At 37.8% G+C, this 16,374-nt stretch overlaps 2 protein-coding genes across 5 annotated transcripts; both read left to right on the top strand.

Annotated features, from left to right (window-relative positions):
• The first annotated feature begins 743 nt into the window (after nt 1–743).
• Nucleotides 744–8,359, top strand: LOC131356517 (E3 ubiquitin/ISG15 ligase TRIM25-like). Of its 4 annotated transcripts, none has more exons than XR_009205026.1 (7): nt 744–1,599; nt 2,068–2,163; nt 2,324–2,554; nt 2,765–2,924; nt 3,519–5,724; nt 6,587–6,637; nt 6,849–6,918. XR_009205026.1 is itself a non-coding variant. In XM_058395604.1 (6 exons), exons 1-6 carry the CDS (start codon nt 1,012–1,014, stop codon nt 7,379–7,381), a joined length of 1,659 nt encoding a protein of 552 aa, XP_058251587.1. In that variant the 5' UTR covers nt 744–1,011; the 3' UTR covers nt 7,382–8,359. The 4 variants fall into 4 exon arrangements, 1 of the variants encoding a protein (XP_058251587.1); XR_009205028.1 differs by having other exon boundaries at nt 5,550–5,724; nt 6,849–6,905; XR_009205027.1 differs by lacking the exon at nt 6,849–6,918 and having other exon boundaries at nt 3,519–5,720.
• Nucleotides 8,360–9,392: 1,033 nt separating this feature from the next.
• On the top strand, nt 9,393–15,910 carry LOC131356693 (E3 ubiquitin/ISG15 ligase TRIM25-like). Its single transcript, XM_058395870.1, has 6 exons — nt 9,393–10,458; nt 11,098–11,193; nt 11,360–11,593; nt 11,988–12,144; nt 14,593–14,637; nt 14,901–15,910. Exons 1-6 carry the CDS (start codon nt 9,868–9,870, stop codon nt 15,461–15,463), a joined length of 1,686 nt encoding a protein of 561 aa, XP_058251853.1. The 5' UTR covers nt 9,393–9,867; the 3' UTR covers nt 15,464–15,910.
• Nucleotides 15,911–16,374: the final 464 nt, after the last annotated feature.

Below are 16,374 nucleotides of genomic sequence, written 5' to 3'. Positions count from 1 at the left end.
CTTAGTGGTTAGCACTGTTGCCTCACAGCAAGAAGGTCCTGGGTTTGACATGTACATTAGGTTGGTTGGTAATTCTAAATTGGCCATAGAAGTGAGTGTGTAGTTGTCTGTCTATATGTGTGACCTTGTGATGGACTGGCAGGGTGGGAGAGGCTCCAGCAGACCCCTGTGACCATAATTAGGAAAAAAGCTGGTATGGATGTGTTTGGACTAAGAAAGTGTCCAAAAGGGCCAAACATGTGATAAATAAAATATTTCTTACTTTTGTATCATTATTTTGGTGTTCAAAATAAGACGTCAATATGTGGATGTCAAGTTTTTGACGTCAATTTGATTTGCATTTTTGACTTGTTTTTTGACATACATTTTTGGCGTCAATCTGATGTCGTTTCGACATTATATTGCCCACTGGGTTAATATTGTTTTACTTATCCTACAAAAAATGTCGTTGACACCAAATCATCACATATCACACACACACACACACACACACACACACACCCACCCTTTCGTCCCCTTTCTGGGTTGCCAAATATTTTTTAACCCCTAAACGCCAGGAATCGTTTTGCATTTTATACAAACCAAATGTTTTTTTTTTTTATATCACTGCCTATTCAAAGTTTTAGAATATCGTTTAACGATTTTAAGATTCATTAATGGACTGTTTTGTTTCCTGACGCCTGGTTAAGTTTTAATATTCAGTTCTGACAAACAAACACCTGGCAACTCAGATCTTACTTTAGCAGAAACGAAACTTACCAGTTCCTGACTGTTCTGTTTCATTTAAGGGTTTTCAGGTTTTCATGTGCAGGATTATTATCTGTTTTTGAGAACAGTCGTGTGTTGTTTATTTTGTGCAATTTATGCAAATTAATTATGAATTAATTAATTTTAACCAAATCAGATGAGTTATTTTTTCAGACACACCTGTTTTCCACACGGCTTTTACAAACTGAACCAGGAAGTGTGAGCTGCTGTGAGTGAGTGTGTGCGAGTTTGTTTTTCAGTAAAATGGCAGAAGCGAGTATTTTAGAACTTCAGGATCAGTTCAGCTGTTCAATCTGTCTGGATCTATTCAAGGATCCTGTAGGTCTTTCATGTGGACACAGTTTCTGTATGGTCTGCATTAATGGTTTCTGGGATCAGGAGGCTCAGCAGGGAGTCTATAGCTGTCCTCAGTGTAGACAAACCTTCACTCCAAGACCTGCTGTGAGTAAAAACAGTGTTCTAGCTAAAGTAGTGGAGACGCTGAAGAAGACAGGACAGGCTACATGTCCTGCGCAGTCTTCATCTGGACCTGAAGATGTGGAGTGTGATTCCTGCACTGAGAGTAAATCCAAAGCCATCAAGTCCTGCCTGGTGTGTCTGGCCTCTTTCTGTGAAACTCATCTCCAGCCTCACTATAAATCTCCTGCCTTTAAGAAGCACAAGCTGGTGGAAGCCTCCAGCCGACTCCAGGAGCAGATCTGCTCTCAGCATGACAAACTGCTGGAGGTTTACTGTCGCACTGACCAGCAGTGTATCTGCATGTTGTGTACCATGGATGAACATAAAGGACATGATACAGTATCAGCTGCAACAGGAAAAGCTGAGAAACAGGTAACAATTTTCTACAATTAAGGGGGGAAAGCATTGGCAGGTACAGTTTATTTAAAACGAGATTTAGCTTAGATAAAATTGCTTTCAGGGTGATAAAGTGGTATAGCCCAGGTCATGCCCATGTTTCAGTTATTGCCTGTTTTGGGTTTCTGTGCATGACCCCCCTCCCACCCCCACCCAGTCTTTTTAGGCTCTGGACTTACCAGGATAGAACAGTGACTGAATATAAAAGAAGAATTGCTTTCTTTAGATGATAGTAAACTTTTTATTGTGTTTCACAATTACTGCAAATAGCATTTTTGCAGAGCATTTAATTTCAGGCATTTTCAAAAGAAGGGTTTTTAGTTTTGTGATAATTTTAAACATTTTCTGCATAGAACCTAAAGAAACTAGAGATGAGATGTCATTTAAAGAGTGTCTAACAGTATAGAGTTTTATAGCAATGTAAATTCTGTTCTTTATTCATAGAAACAGTTCTCAGAAGTGCAGGAAACATTCCTGCAGAAAATTCAGGAGAGAGAGCAGGAGCTTCAGGAGCTAACAAAGGCTGTGGAGTCTCACAAGGTGAATTTTGAGAAGAACTGCAATCTGGCTGCTGGAAGAGCTGTTTCAGAATCAGACACAATCCTATCTAGTCATAATCTCAGTGACTTTATATGAGGAAAAGAACTTCTCTCTCTCTCTCTCTCTCTCTCTCTCACTCTCTCTCTCTTTCTCCTAACAGAGCTCTGCACAGACAGCAGTTCAGGAAACAGAGAAGATATTTACTGATATCAAATCCATTGAAAAAAGATGCTCTGAGGTGACAGCACTGATCAGAGCTCAGGAGAAAGCTGCAGTGAGTCAAGGTGAAGAAATCATGAAGAAACTGGAGCAGGAGATTACAGAGCTGAAGAGGAGAGAAGCTGGGATGAAGGAGCTTTTATACACTGAGGATCCCATCCAGTACCTCCAGGTGACATCACTGAGACCATAAACATACATAAAGATGCCAAAATTTTACATGGAATAATAAAAATAATAACTTATAAAATAATAACTTATAAAAATAATGACTTAACAGTAGTAAATAACTTTTAAGTAGACTACTAAAGACTTCTTTATTATTATTATTATTATTATTATTATTATTATTATTATTATTTATTCTCTTTTGTCTATGTAGAGTTTTCATTTTCTCGTAACCCCTCCTGGAGCTACAGATTTACCCACCATTGTGGCCAGTTCTTTCTTCTCTTTTGATAATGTAGTAAAAGCTGTGTCTGAGTCAAAAGTGGAGATAGAAGCATGCTTTGAAGAGCAGTTTAAGAAGATATCAAGTGAAGGTAAGACAGAGCAACTAGCATTATAGTGTTTCCAAATATGTTCAGGATAACAAAAACGGTTTCAAGTGTACTGACATTTTCAATACAATATCACAGTAGATTTTTGGTCTTGAACCAGTAATTCTTGCAAAAATATCATTTCAAATACTATTTAACTGTAAATCGCTGCTTATCCTTTTATGACATTGTATGAATAACATCCATACAACGAAACTGATCAGTTTTGTTGTATAAACCTAAAAGCATAAATACAGCTGTTTGAGCATGGATCTAATATCACCATTTCCCTGTATGCCCGGTCTGCAGTAGTTTACAAATCGTCAGTTTCTTTCTCTAAGCCATATATTTGCTTACATCTTGATAAATTGTTTAAATGGTCAATTTTAGCATTTAAGATTTTGTGAAATATGTGAAGTAATCTTTGATGTGACGTCTATATATATTTTAAATTTTTCACAGACTTTTCATCAACAGTATATGAACAAGAAAGAACCACTTCTTTAATATGGGGACACAGTGGCTTAGTGATTTGCACATTTGCCTCAACCCTTAAGTGTTGGGGGTTTGATTTCTGCTTCTGGCCTTTATGTATAGGGTTTGCATGTTTTTCAAGTGCTTCTGGGATTTCCTCTGGGTATTCCGATTTCCTCTCCAAGTCCAAAGTTCTGCTGCAGAGGGCAGCAGAAGTTAATAGCTTCTTCCCTCCTCATCTACCATCTGTGGCAACATCTGCTTAAGCACCTCATTGAAGCATTCTACAAGGCCGTCAACATAGGGGAGGTAGATAGATGTCCTCAAGTGTCTCACTTGCAACAGCTGACACAGATCACTCATTTAATGTGATGCAAAGAGTTTACCTTGTTCTTTTAGGGTGTCTTTTCCAGGGTGCAGTGCAGTGGCATTGTGGCTGGTGCTGACAGAAAGCTCAGACTTCCGTGTTCATGCCAGACCACTGTAGCTACACAGTGAGTGAGAGTGTGCCAGGTGCATCAGGAGCTAAACCTTTGTTCTGGGAACCACTAGCAGGTTGCAGGCCTGGCTCCAGTGTTCAGTGCAGTGGTAAAGTAGTCCCGCATGTAGTTTTACCTCTGCTGCTGTGAGCACATTGTGTGCCAGTTTGACTTCCTCTGAGATAAATAAAGCAAGTAGTGAGCCCAGTCCTTCATGGTCAAGGCTCTAGGTTGTTGAGCAGAAGGTTAGGATTCAAGCACCAGCACTGAAAGCTGCCCTCGATTGGCCCCTGAGCAAGACTCTTAGCCTGTTTCTGCTCCGGGGCAGCTATGTCAATGCTGATCCTCTGCCCTACTGGTATATACGAAGAAATGAATTCTGTTGTAATGTGATGTGTGCCAATAATACACCAATCAGGCATAACATTATGAGCACTGACAGATGAAGTGAATTACACAGTTCAATTAACAGTGAAACTGTTAGTGGGTGGGATATATTAGGCACCAAGTGAACATTTATTCCTCAAAGTTGAGGTTAGAAGCAGGAAAAATGGGCAAGTGTAAGGATTTGAGTGAGTTTGATAAGGGTCAAATTGTGATGGACAGATGACTGGATCAGAGCATCTCCAAAACTGTGGTTCTTGTGAGGTGCTCCAAGTCTGCAGTGGTCAGTATCTATCAAAAGTATCCTTTAAGTTCTGTTAGTCCTTTAAGTCCTGTAAGTCTCCTTTATGTGAGTTGCGAGGTGAGGCCCACAGAGGATCTGCTGCTAACATCTTGGTGCCAGATACCACAGCACACCTTCAGGGATCTAGTGAAGTCCATGTTTCGCTGGGTCAGGGCTGTTTTGGCAGCAAAAGGTGGAACAACACAATATTAGGCAGGTGGTCCTAATGTTTTGCCAGATCGATGTAAAGCCTTTCTCAAACAATGCTGTTTTTGTGACAACTTTAATATGTCAGTGACCACTGTCTTGCGATTATTTAACTGAAGGGATTTTTAAATGATTTAACTATTTATCTGCTCCATACCCGGACACAATTAGACTATAAGTAGTTTCAACGTTTGATGAGAATGACACCTATATCATCTGCATAACTTTGGGAAGGAATGTTGTTCTGTATGATTTGTCATAATAGAAGTATATAGAGTTTGAATAAAATGAGTTGAAGAATGGGTCCATCATTCTGCTGATGCCTTTATAAGGGCAGTCCCAGAAACCTGAGAAAAAGTTGTCTAATTACATGACAAAATGTAATAGGTTTGTTGGAGACAACTTTCTCAATTACTTTGCATATAAGGGAAGATCTGCAGCAGGTCTGTAGTTGCTTAGTATGGATCCAGGGATATTTTCTTAAAGACAGACCTCATCAATGCTATTTTTAATGATTGTCAGGGAGAGTAGGCTGAGATAAATTCAAGTGCAGTTTGTTTTTACTGAAAGACTGTGGTAGTTACAGTGGAAAAGTTATATTTTATTCAGGCAAAAACAATAACAATAACTATAACTAATAACTAAGTAAAAATAGTGTATGTATAAATACACTTGGACACATCATCATTATCATCCTCATCTGAATTACTTGTTAAACCCAGTGTGATGCTTGCTTTTTTTATTCAATGCTCAATTAGATAATTATCTCCTACATTAATTCTGTTTGTGTGCCATGACTAGGACTCAAACCTTTTGCACTCTAACCACTACGCTGTGCAGAGAAATACTAACAGCAGAACACTGATGGAAATGAAAAGTCTTCACTTATCCACTTATCTTTTAAATAAATACAAACAAAAAAGTACAAGCATCAATGCAGGACTGAAGATGGTAACAGTGGATGCAACATCTGTAGGTGACAGTAAATTTAGTTGAAATTGTATGTTATTTATCTCGGAAATTGATTTCAGTTAAGGTTGTGTGTTTGATATATGCAAGTTTGAAATATATTGAAATACAAGACACTTGGTTAACATTTAATCACCTAAAGGAGAGAAATTTTTCGATTATAAACATAATATGTTTCAAAGTTTACACATTTTTAGAAGTGGCGGCACGGTGGCTCAGCGTCCTGGGTTCGAGTCTCGCTCCCACTCACTGTGTGTGTGTCTGGAGCTTGCATGTTCTCCCCGTGCTTGGTGGATTTCCTCCCACAGTCCAAAGACATGCTACTAGGCTGATTGGAGACTCTAAATCGCCCATAGTGTGTGATTGTGTGAGTGAATGAGTGTGTGTGGGTGCTCTGCAATGGGTTGGCACTCCATCCAGGGTGTATCCTGCCTTGATGCCCGGTGATGCCTGAGATAGGCACAGGCTTCCCGTGACCCGAGGATAGATTGGATAAACGGTACAGACAATGAAATGAAAAAAAAAAATACATTTTTAGACGTAGAGTAAATAAGACAAGCTTCACCTCCATTTTGCTCTGACCAAAGTGATGACATATTTACAATTTCACAAACTTGTACATACAAACTTCACAGGGAATCAAAATTTAAGCCATTGACTTAAAAAAAAAATTATTTTTTTTTTCACTGTCTGTACCGCTTATCCGATCTATCCTCGGGCCACGGGTGACTTAAAAATGTCTTGGCTAATTAAAAACATTTGTGTCATATTTGCTAGTCAATTCCTATAAAAAAAAAACATTAATTGTGTAAATTATCTTAATTTTTCCTATTATGATTGTACCTATAACCTGTTTAACTGTTTCCTAGTGAAGAAAACCCTGATCCTGTCACCCCAAAGCAGGGAGGAATTTCTACAGTGTAAGAATCTCTTCTTCTATATACACATGCATAGAGAGAAAAATTGGCTGTGCTCTCAGGGTGGGAGGGAATTTGGGAATCTGGGAGCCAACACCACCCCCGCATTTTCCCACTATGCCACAAAAAATGGATTAGGTTTTCATGAGATATTTAGGTAACAGTTAAAGCAACAAAAGAATAAACCATTTTTACTTCTTTGTTTCCCCATTAGATTTCTGTCAGCTCACACTGGATCCCAACACAGCACATGTACTTCTCCAACTGTCTGATTCAAACAGAATGGTAACTTGTATTAGAAGGTCATCTAAACAATATAGGTGTGAAAATCCAGAGAGCTTTTACTATCACTCCCAGGTGTTGTGTAGTGAGAGTTTGTCTGGACGCTGTTACTGGGAGGTGGAGTGGAGCGGAGATAATGGAGTTAATATAGCAGTGTCATATAAAGACATCAGCAGGAAGGGAAATGGTAATGAATGTGTGTTTGGACGTAATGATAAGTCCTGGAGTTTGCTGTGTCAATCACCTCGTTACTATTTTTTACACAACAACCAAGAAACTAATATCCCCATAAACTCCACCTCCTCTAGAATAGGAGTTTATTTGGATCACAAGGCAGGAACTTTGTCTTTCTACAGCGTCTCTGACACGATGAATCTCCTCCACAGAGTTGACACCACATTCACGCAGCCTCTTTACCCTGGATTCTGGCTAAATACCTATTCAACAGTAAAACTGTGTGAATGAAAACAGATGATTTTGGATTAGTTTAGCAGTGCATGATTCATGTAACAATAAATTTAAAAAGCTTCCATTCTATTGAAAAAAAATAGTGAGTTGAAAACTAAATAAACACAATTATAAAATTTCATGCTCACCATCATTAAAAATGAAAAGTTAATTGTATTAAATTAGAATAAAAAGTATGTAAAATGATTTTCTTGACTTTGTCTTTACCTTGCTTGATATAAATATCAGGAAGTAATGCTGCCAGATGCTCTCGAAGATGAACTGATAAAAAATTGTGAGGGTTTTTTCAGCATACAGAGATAGTACAGGTGTTGTTATGCCTTCTTCACTAGTGTCTCAGTATCATGTGACATCACCTCAGCCCAAAGCAGCACCACAGCTTGTACATTATCACACAATTGAGAGATTTCTGGGCTAATAAATACTGACATCTGTGTAATCCATGTCTATGTATCAATGATTTATTGCTAACGCTGTTCAAACTTCATTATCTACAATTTTTCAAATAATGATTGTCAATGTTATTTTCTATTTTTATTGTTATACTTTTAACTCTTGAAAAAAAGATCATATTAGTAACTCATTTTACTCTCACTATAATTATCACCATACATGTTTTGATTATTTAAATGCAAAGCAAACATTTTTTTTTTAGTTGGATAAAATATAATGCTTTATTATATCCTACAGGTTTTCAGTGTGACTAGATGTGAGTTTTGGGTTGGGCTGCTATATTTTCACCATTTAGCTCCTAATCATGTTAAAAACTAATACCAAGGTGTTCTGTATTTTTCTGTTGGTTTTGCCTCTTTATCTGTATTTTTGATCTTCTACAGCCAACTGTTTCACTGTGTTTAATATCAGGTCTGGTAAACTAATATAACTCAGGAAGTATTGCATGTTGTTGTATAATACATTGACATCATTATTTGTTGCTGAAATGTACTTTACTATAACCAATAAAGGTTAGTATCATTGCAGAACTGATGCCTTATTTCTGACTCCGCTGTTATTTTACATAATCCCCCCCAGTCTAGGTTACATTAGGATTTTCATCAGCTTCTGCTTTAAAAATTCTGCTGAAGTCCACTTGAAATACATTTTTAGTTCTAGAAAATAAAAATAAATCATTGAAACTTCTTGTCCCTCCCAATATTAATTAGAAACATACAATACCTACTCTAATCAGGCCTGGAGCCTAAAGCCAGATAGTAAGGGTGAGGTTTTATTAATTGTTTTATTTATTTATTTTAATTTTATTTATTATAGTGGGACTCGTTGTGAATGGTCCAATCACATGAGGCCGAGTAATATAAAAACAATATTGATTCGCTAACAACAAAAGTGGGCGGGTCCGGGTCGCAGCACGCTGGAAAACAAGCCAATCAGAGCTCAGTCTCAAGTAAGCAATAGACTGATTGCATTTAAATCTTACTTTCCTTCCCTGCTTCTCTGGGTTGCCAGATGTGTGAATTATCACACTGTGTCGACAGGTATTTGATCAAAGTTCATTTAATATTAGATTTTGTGTTTTGCAAGCGGCTTGATTTGTAGGTTTGAGTTTTTTCTGTCTGTAATAAATAAATGAATATAGTAGACCACATTTTTCTTTAAGAATGTTGTCAAAATGTTATGTTCATCCCCTGATTAAAGCACTGATTACGAAAACCGTGTGTATGTTTAGCTACGTATGGTTATATTGCTGTCTAATACAGGATTTGATGTATTTAAAAATGATTTAAACAAGGCTGAGTTTATTGATTATTTATTTATTTTGAAACAGCTTCTCTAACATATATCTGGCAACTTTCCCGGAAATGAAAGCTAATCTGTCCCTGATTAGTCCGATGATTTACCACGTGCAGATCTTTTCATGCCTTTTTCCTTTTCTTTACACACACCTGTCTTCCACACGGCTTTTACAAACTGAACCAGGAAGTGTGAGCTGCTGTTACTGACTCTCTCTCTCTCTCTCTCTCTCTCTCTCTCACACACACGCACACATTCGCTTTCGTCCCCCTTTCTGGGTTGCCAGATCATTTTCCCCTAAACGTCGAGAGGCTTTTTGATGTTATACAAACCCAATTTTGTTTTAATATCGCTGTCTATTCAGGGTTTTAGAATTTTTTTTGAAGATTTTAAGATTTATTGTTAGACTGTTTTTTCTTTTTGACGCCTGGTATATTTTTAAATTATTCAAAGGCAGTCCTCTAAACAAACACCTGGCAACTCAGCTCTTACTTTAACAGAAGTGAAACATATCTGTTCCTGACTGTTTAATCGGGATTTTGATCTGTTTCGTTTGAGGGTTTTCGTGTTTTCATGTGCAGGATTATTAGCAGTGTCTGTTTTGAGAAAAGTCGTGTGTTTATTTTGTGCAATTTAAATCAGATGAGTTTTCAGACACACCTGTTTTCCACACGGCTGAACCAGGAAGTGTGAGCTGCTGTAAGTGAGTGTGTGTGAGTTTGTTTTTCAGTAAAATGGCAGAAGCGAGTATGTTCGGATTTCAGGATCAGTTAAGCTGTCCAATCTGTCTGGACCTTGTCAAGGATCCTGTAGCTCTTCTCTGTGGACACAGTTTCTGTATGGTCTGCATTAATGGCTGCTGGGATCAGGAGGATCATCAGGGAGTCTATAGCTGTCCTCAGTGTAGACAAACCTTCACTTCAAGACCTGCTGTGAGTAAAAACACCATGCTGGCTGAAGTAGTAGAGACACTGAAGAAGACAGGACTCCAGGCTACACGTCCTGCTCAGTCTACAGCTGGACCTGAAGATGTGGAGTGTGATTTTTGTACTGAGAATAAATCCAAAGCCATCAAGTCCTGCCTGGTGTGTCTGGCCTCTTTCTGTGAAACTCATCTCCAGCCTCACTATAAATCTCCAGCCTTTAAGAAGCACAAGCTGGTGGAAGCCTCCAGACGACTCCAGGAGCAGATCTGCTCTCAGCATGACAAACTGCTGGAGGTTTACTGTCGCACTGACCAGCAGTGTATCTGCATGTTGTGTACCATGGATGAACATAAAGGACATGATACAGTATCAGCTGCAGCAGCACGAGCTGAGAAACAGGTAACTCTATCTCATGGAACCCTTTCTACAGTTAGGGGGGAAATGCAATGGCAGGTACACTTAATGTAAAATTGATTTAGTTTTAATTAAATTCCTTTATGGTGGTAAAGTGGTACAGCATCTCCAGTTCAATACTGAGTTTCTGTTATTGCCTGTTTTGGGTTTCTGTGCATGTTATCTTTATGTTAATATGTGTGTTAATATGCAAGGTGGCTTAAACTGGACTGGCATCCTTCCAAGGGTGTAGTCCCACATTACACCCAGTCATTTTAGGCTCAGGACTTACCAGAATAGAGCAGTGACTGAAGATGAAGGAAGAATTGCTTTCTTTAGATGACAGTAAATCTTTATGGCGTTTCTCAATTTTTGCAAAAAATGTTTTACAGCATTTAATTTCAGGCATTTTCAAACTAAGAGTTCTTGCTGTTTTAAAAATGTTCTAGATTGAAACATTTTCTGCATATAACCATATAACCTTTAAAGAGTTTCCCCCAGAGGTCAAAATAAATGAAATTTTAATAGCTCTAAAGATGGGACAACATTTTTAATAGTATCTAAGAGTGTGAAGTGTATCTATAGAGTAGAAATGTACTGAATGTGTTACTTTACAGCAATATAAATTCTGTTCTTCATTCATAGAAACAGTTGTTGAAGGTGCAGGAAACATTCCAGGAGAAAATCAAGGAGAGAGAGCAGGAGCTTTTGGAGCTAACAAAGGCTGTGGAGTCCCACAAGGTGAATTTTATGAAGAACAGCAATCTGGCTGCTGGAAGAGCTGTTTCAGGATCAGTCACACTCTTATTTAGTCATCTATTAATAGTCTCAGTGACATTAACTAGGGAAATGAAGTAAAATCTCTCTCTTTCTCTCATTCTTTCCTTTTCTTTTTGGCTCCTAACAGCACTCTGCTCAGACAGCAGTTCAGGAAACTGAGAGGATCTTTTCTGATCTGATCAAATCTATTAAGACAAGATTGTCTCAGGTGACACAGCAGATCAGAGCTCAGGAGAACGCTGCAGTGAGTCGAGCTGAAGAAATCTTGAAAAAACTGGAGCAGGACATTGCAGAGCTAAAAAGAAGAGCTGCTGAGATGGAGGAGCTTTCACATGCAGAAGATCCCATCCATTTCCTCCAGGTAACATCACTGAGACCATAATCATATAAAGTCCACATAAAAAGGATGTTAAGATGCTAACTGGCCATAGGACCACTGTGTAGACTCATAAAGACCAGACTAGAAAAGAAACTATAAAAGGTTACTGCAATCTATTGGTAGCAAAATGTTGCTGTCATGAGAATATAGCAGTGACAAAAGTGAAGTTGCATTGCTCTCTCACACCTACAGGGTCCCTGGTTTAATCAGGTTACTGTCCACACTGTGTATTATAAATTTTTCACATAATTAAATATTCACAAATTCAGATTTTTCATTTTCATTTTACATTTCACTTCTGTCAATTTGCAGTAATTTGGAATTTGAACGATTTTGTTTGTTTGTTTGTTTCTTTTGTGTTTTTGTCTCTGTTTAGTGTTTTTCGCCTGCTGTGACCCCTCCTGTATCTGCAGTATCACCACCCATCAGTCCTTTAGCACTCTCATTTGAAGATGCAGTAAATTCTGTGTCTGAGTTAAAAGTGAAGCTGGAAGCATGCTCTACAGAGCAGCTTAAGAAGATAACAAGTGAAGGTAAGACAGATTTACTAACATTACATTCTCTCCAAATACATTTAGCACAATGAAAACCAAACATTTTCAACAAAATATCACAGTAGTGTTTTGTGTATGAGCCAGTAGTTCTTGCAATAAATACAACTTGAATACAACTAATCTGTTCAATGGCACTCTGCACTTTTAGAGTTACTAATAATCCCAGTGTTGGACCGTCAGGGCCAGCAAGGCCTTCTCTGCTGGCCTAAACAGCAGTGATCTGAATCACTGACTAGCATGTTAATATATTTAATATATTTTTCCATGAATGTGTATTAAATTATTCCCAATAGTCTATTCTCTACATTTCATAACCTTTCTCTTGGTTGCGCTGCTTCCAGTAGTGTATATTTATGATAAGAGTATTTATCCAATCATCTTTCAGCCAGTGGCTGACATCATGTGTTGCCCGGCTGAATTAAAAGTGCAGGTGCGCGAAGCTTAAAATAATGAAACTGATCCTTTAACCAATCAGATTTCGAGTTGGCGTCACTGGGGCCATCTAGCAGGCATACGTTTGTCTTTTTTGAGAAAAGTAACCATAACAAAATGGACTATTCCTTGTGAGATGTGAAATACTTTTACTAAATAAAGTATACTAAATAATATACTAATACTAAAAAATTTCTTTTTTACTTTGTTAATTAACGGTTGATTAGTATCTATTGCCATGGCCTCATAATGATGCTATGGAGGTGGATTAATTCAGGAAGGACACCAGCGAAGGCCTAGGTGTAAAATGCATGGCCCGCCACTGCTATACACTGACACTTTATCACCACTTGACACTTTAAAATTGTCACTTTATTGCTACTTGCACTGCACATTTATAATGTGAAGAATTATTTTATTGTCAGTTGTTTTTCTAATGAGAATACAGTTCTCTATTTTCTTTCTCTTTCGATGTCTTTGTAAGCTATACAGTTGCTTATATTTTGACAAATGTTGAGAACTCTTCTAAAAAATTTGGTCGCAGATTAAAGTGATGTTACAACATCGCCCACAACCTCCCCTCCCATTTGCCAGAGGGAACCCTCTTCAGAATATTGACTCATTGCATACCGAGCCGTTATTCTGTTCTCCGTGTTTTCGCTATTGTCTATGACCTTCGTTCTTTGTTTTGGATTTATTGCTGTTTTGGTTTGCCATTGTTGGATATTGTTAGCTTCACGGACTGCTTGATTGGATTACTGGACTATTTGGCTGTTTTTCTTGACTCTGCCTTGTTGTTGCTGTTTGGATTATCTGTTTTGAATTGCGTTTTTATTATTAAAACAGCTATTTCTCTGCATATGAATCCTACGGGTGCTCCGTTACAGATGTTTATATTTTAATAGTTTCAGAGACATTTTAGAACTCAGTCTGTAATATAAGACAGTTTAAACAGTTTGGGTTCTAGGTTTTACTAGCTGCCTATTAGCTGACCTTCACCTATGGATATTCTTCTTTTATAATATTTTTTTTTAACATAGACCATTTTGTGATTTGTCAACAACAAACTCGCTCATCCATGTCTTTATGGACCTTGCTTTGTGCACTGGTGAGCAGTCATGTTGGTACAGGAAGACGTCATCCCCAAACTGTTCCCATAAAGTTGGGAGCATGAAATTGTCAAAAAAAATTCTTGGTATGCTAAAGCATTAAGAGTTCCTTTCACTGGAACTAAGGGATCAAGCCCAACCCCTGACAAATATGCCCATATCATAATCCCCCTCCACCAAACTTTACACTTGGCACAGTGCAGCCAGGCAAGTACTGTTCTCCTGGCAACTGACAAACCCAGACTCGTCCATCGGATTGCCAGACAGAGAATAGTGATTTGTCATTCCAGAGAACATGTCTCCACTGCTCTAGAGTCCAGTTTTTGAGCTAATCTGAAGGTTGGAGGTCTGTAGTTATTGACTCAAAGTTGGTGACTTCTGCACACTGTGTGCCTCACCATGCACTAACCCTGCGCTTGATTTTATACACCTGTGGTCATGGAAGATTTGGAACATCTGAATACAATGATTTGAATGGGTGTCCTAAAACCTTTGGCAATATAGTGTACATGCTTCCCAGGAGGCCTTGAATGTAGGGTTATATACATGCTACCAAGCAGGAGGAGGTTGATCTGTGCTCTCTGGCTTTCTCTGCTGGACAGGTCATGGTATGGCATTGTTATACTGTTCAACTTTAAGGGGATGGTACAGGCAAGCTGTCTGCAGTATGTGCAATAAAATCTGTGCTTGCTTATTAGTTACATTATCCTTGCACTTGCTTATTAGTTATATTATCCAAAAATCAAGAATTAAGCCATGGCTTTAAATGCATTGGTTAACTGGAAGCATTTGTGTATATTACATGTTTAGCTGGGCAGTTAATTAAAATAAACTGCTGTGTTTGTCTTTGTAATTGAACCAAAATTTCTGTTTAACTGTTTCCCAGTGAAGAAAAACATGATGCTGCTAAGCAGAGAGGACTTTTTACAATGTAAGTGCCTCTTCCATACAAACACACAACAGAATAACATCCAGAGGTTGCAAGTTTGATTGTGCTCTTAGGGTTGATGGGGTATACTCTCTCTCAGCTGTCAATCAGAAAGGCAGTAGCTTTCATGGGCATATAGTTCAAAAAGATGCAGTCAGCTGGTTTCAGAGGAAGCATGTGATCAGTTGATAAATATTTAAGTGACAGTTAAAGAAACAGAAAGACAAAAGCATAAAAGATTAAAAGAACGTTTTTCTTTCCATCAGATTCCTGTCAGCTCACACTGGATCCCAACACAGCAAATGAACGCCTCTTGAATCTGTCTGATTCAAACAGAATGGCGAGTGACAGAAGCAATGTATTTTCTAAATATTTAAAACATATGTATGGACCACAAGAGATGCAAAAAGATCCAGAGAGCTTTGAATGTTTCTCCCAGGTGTTGTGTAGTGAGAGTGTGTCTGGACGCTGTTACTGGGAGGTGGAGTGGAGCGGGGATAAAGGGGTTAATACAGCAGTGTCATATAAAAACATCAGCAGGAAAGGAAGCGGTAATGAATGTCAGTTTGGACATAATGATAAGTCCTGGAGTTTGCTGTGCCAACCATCTAAATGCTCATTCTTGCACAACAACCAAGAAACTAAAATCCCTATTACCTCCAGCTCCTCTAGAATAGGAGTGTTTGTGGATCACAAGGCAGGAACACTGTCTTTCTACAGCATCTCTGACACGATGAAGCTCCTCCACAGAGTTGACACCACATTCACTCAGCCTCTTTACCCTGGATTTGGGCTAAATTACCATTCAACAGTAAAATTATGCAACTGAAAATAGATGATTTTGGATTAGTTTAGCACTGTATGATTCATGTAACAATGATATCACAAGCATGTTACCTTTAAAAATGGCAAGAAATTAAAAAGCTGACTTTTTGTTTAAAATCTATATTCTCAATACTATTAAAAACTAAGTAAACACAATCATAAATTAAAATTAACTGTATTAAATTAGAATGAAATTGTATAGTTTAGTGTTCATACATGTCACCTGTAAAAAAAATTTTGTTTTTTTTGTCTTTGCCTTGTCTTTTGCCTCTTTATCTGTATTTTTGATCTTCTACAGCCAACTGTTTCACTGTGTTTAATATCAGGTCTGGTAAACTAATATAACTCAGGAAGTATTGCATGTTGTTGTATAATACATTGACATCATTATTTGTTGCTGAAATGTACTTTACTATAACCAATAAAGGTTAGTATCATTGCAGAACTGATGCCTTATTTCTGACTCCACTGTTATTTTACATAATCCCCCCCAGTCTAGGTTACATTAGGATTCCCTCCCAATATTAATTAGAAACATACAAGACCTACTCTAATCAGGCCTGGAGCCTAAAGCCAGATAGTAAGGGTGAGGTTTTATTAATTGTTTTATTTACTTATTTTTTTTATGTTATTTTACTAAACACTATGTACGGCACTGTCATCATTACAAGTAATAGACTATTAGGTTTGCATTTAAATCAAACGCTCTTATTTTCCTTCCCACTTTTTCATCTCTCTGCTTCCCTGGGTTGCCAGATCTGTGAATCATTCAATATATTATCATCAAATATTTCATCAAAGTTCATTTAATTTTGGATTGTGGTTTTTGTAATCAAGCTTGGTTTCTAGGTTGGAGGTTCTTCTGTCTGTACTAAAGAAATGAATATAGTAGACCACATATTTTCTTTAAGAATG

This window comes from Hemibagrus wyckioides, linkage group LG07 (assembly GCF_019097595.1).
Source record: "Hemibagrus wyckioides isolate EC202008001 linkage group LG07, SWU_Hwy_1.0, whole genome shotgun sequence".
NCBI classification, from domain to species: Eukaryota; Metazoa; Chordata; class Actinopteri; order Siluriformes; family Bagridae; genus Hemibagrus; species Hemibagrus wyckioides.
This window is presented reverse-complemented; position numbering and strand designations above follow the sequence as displayed.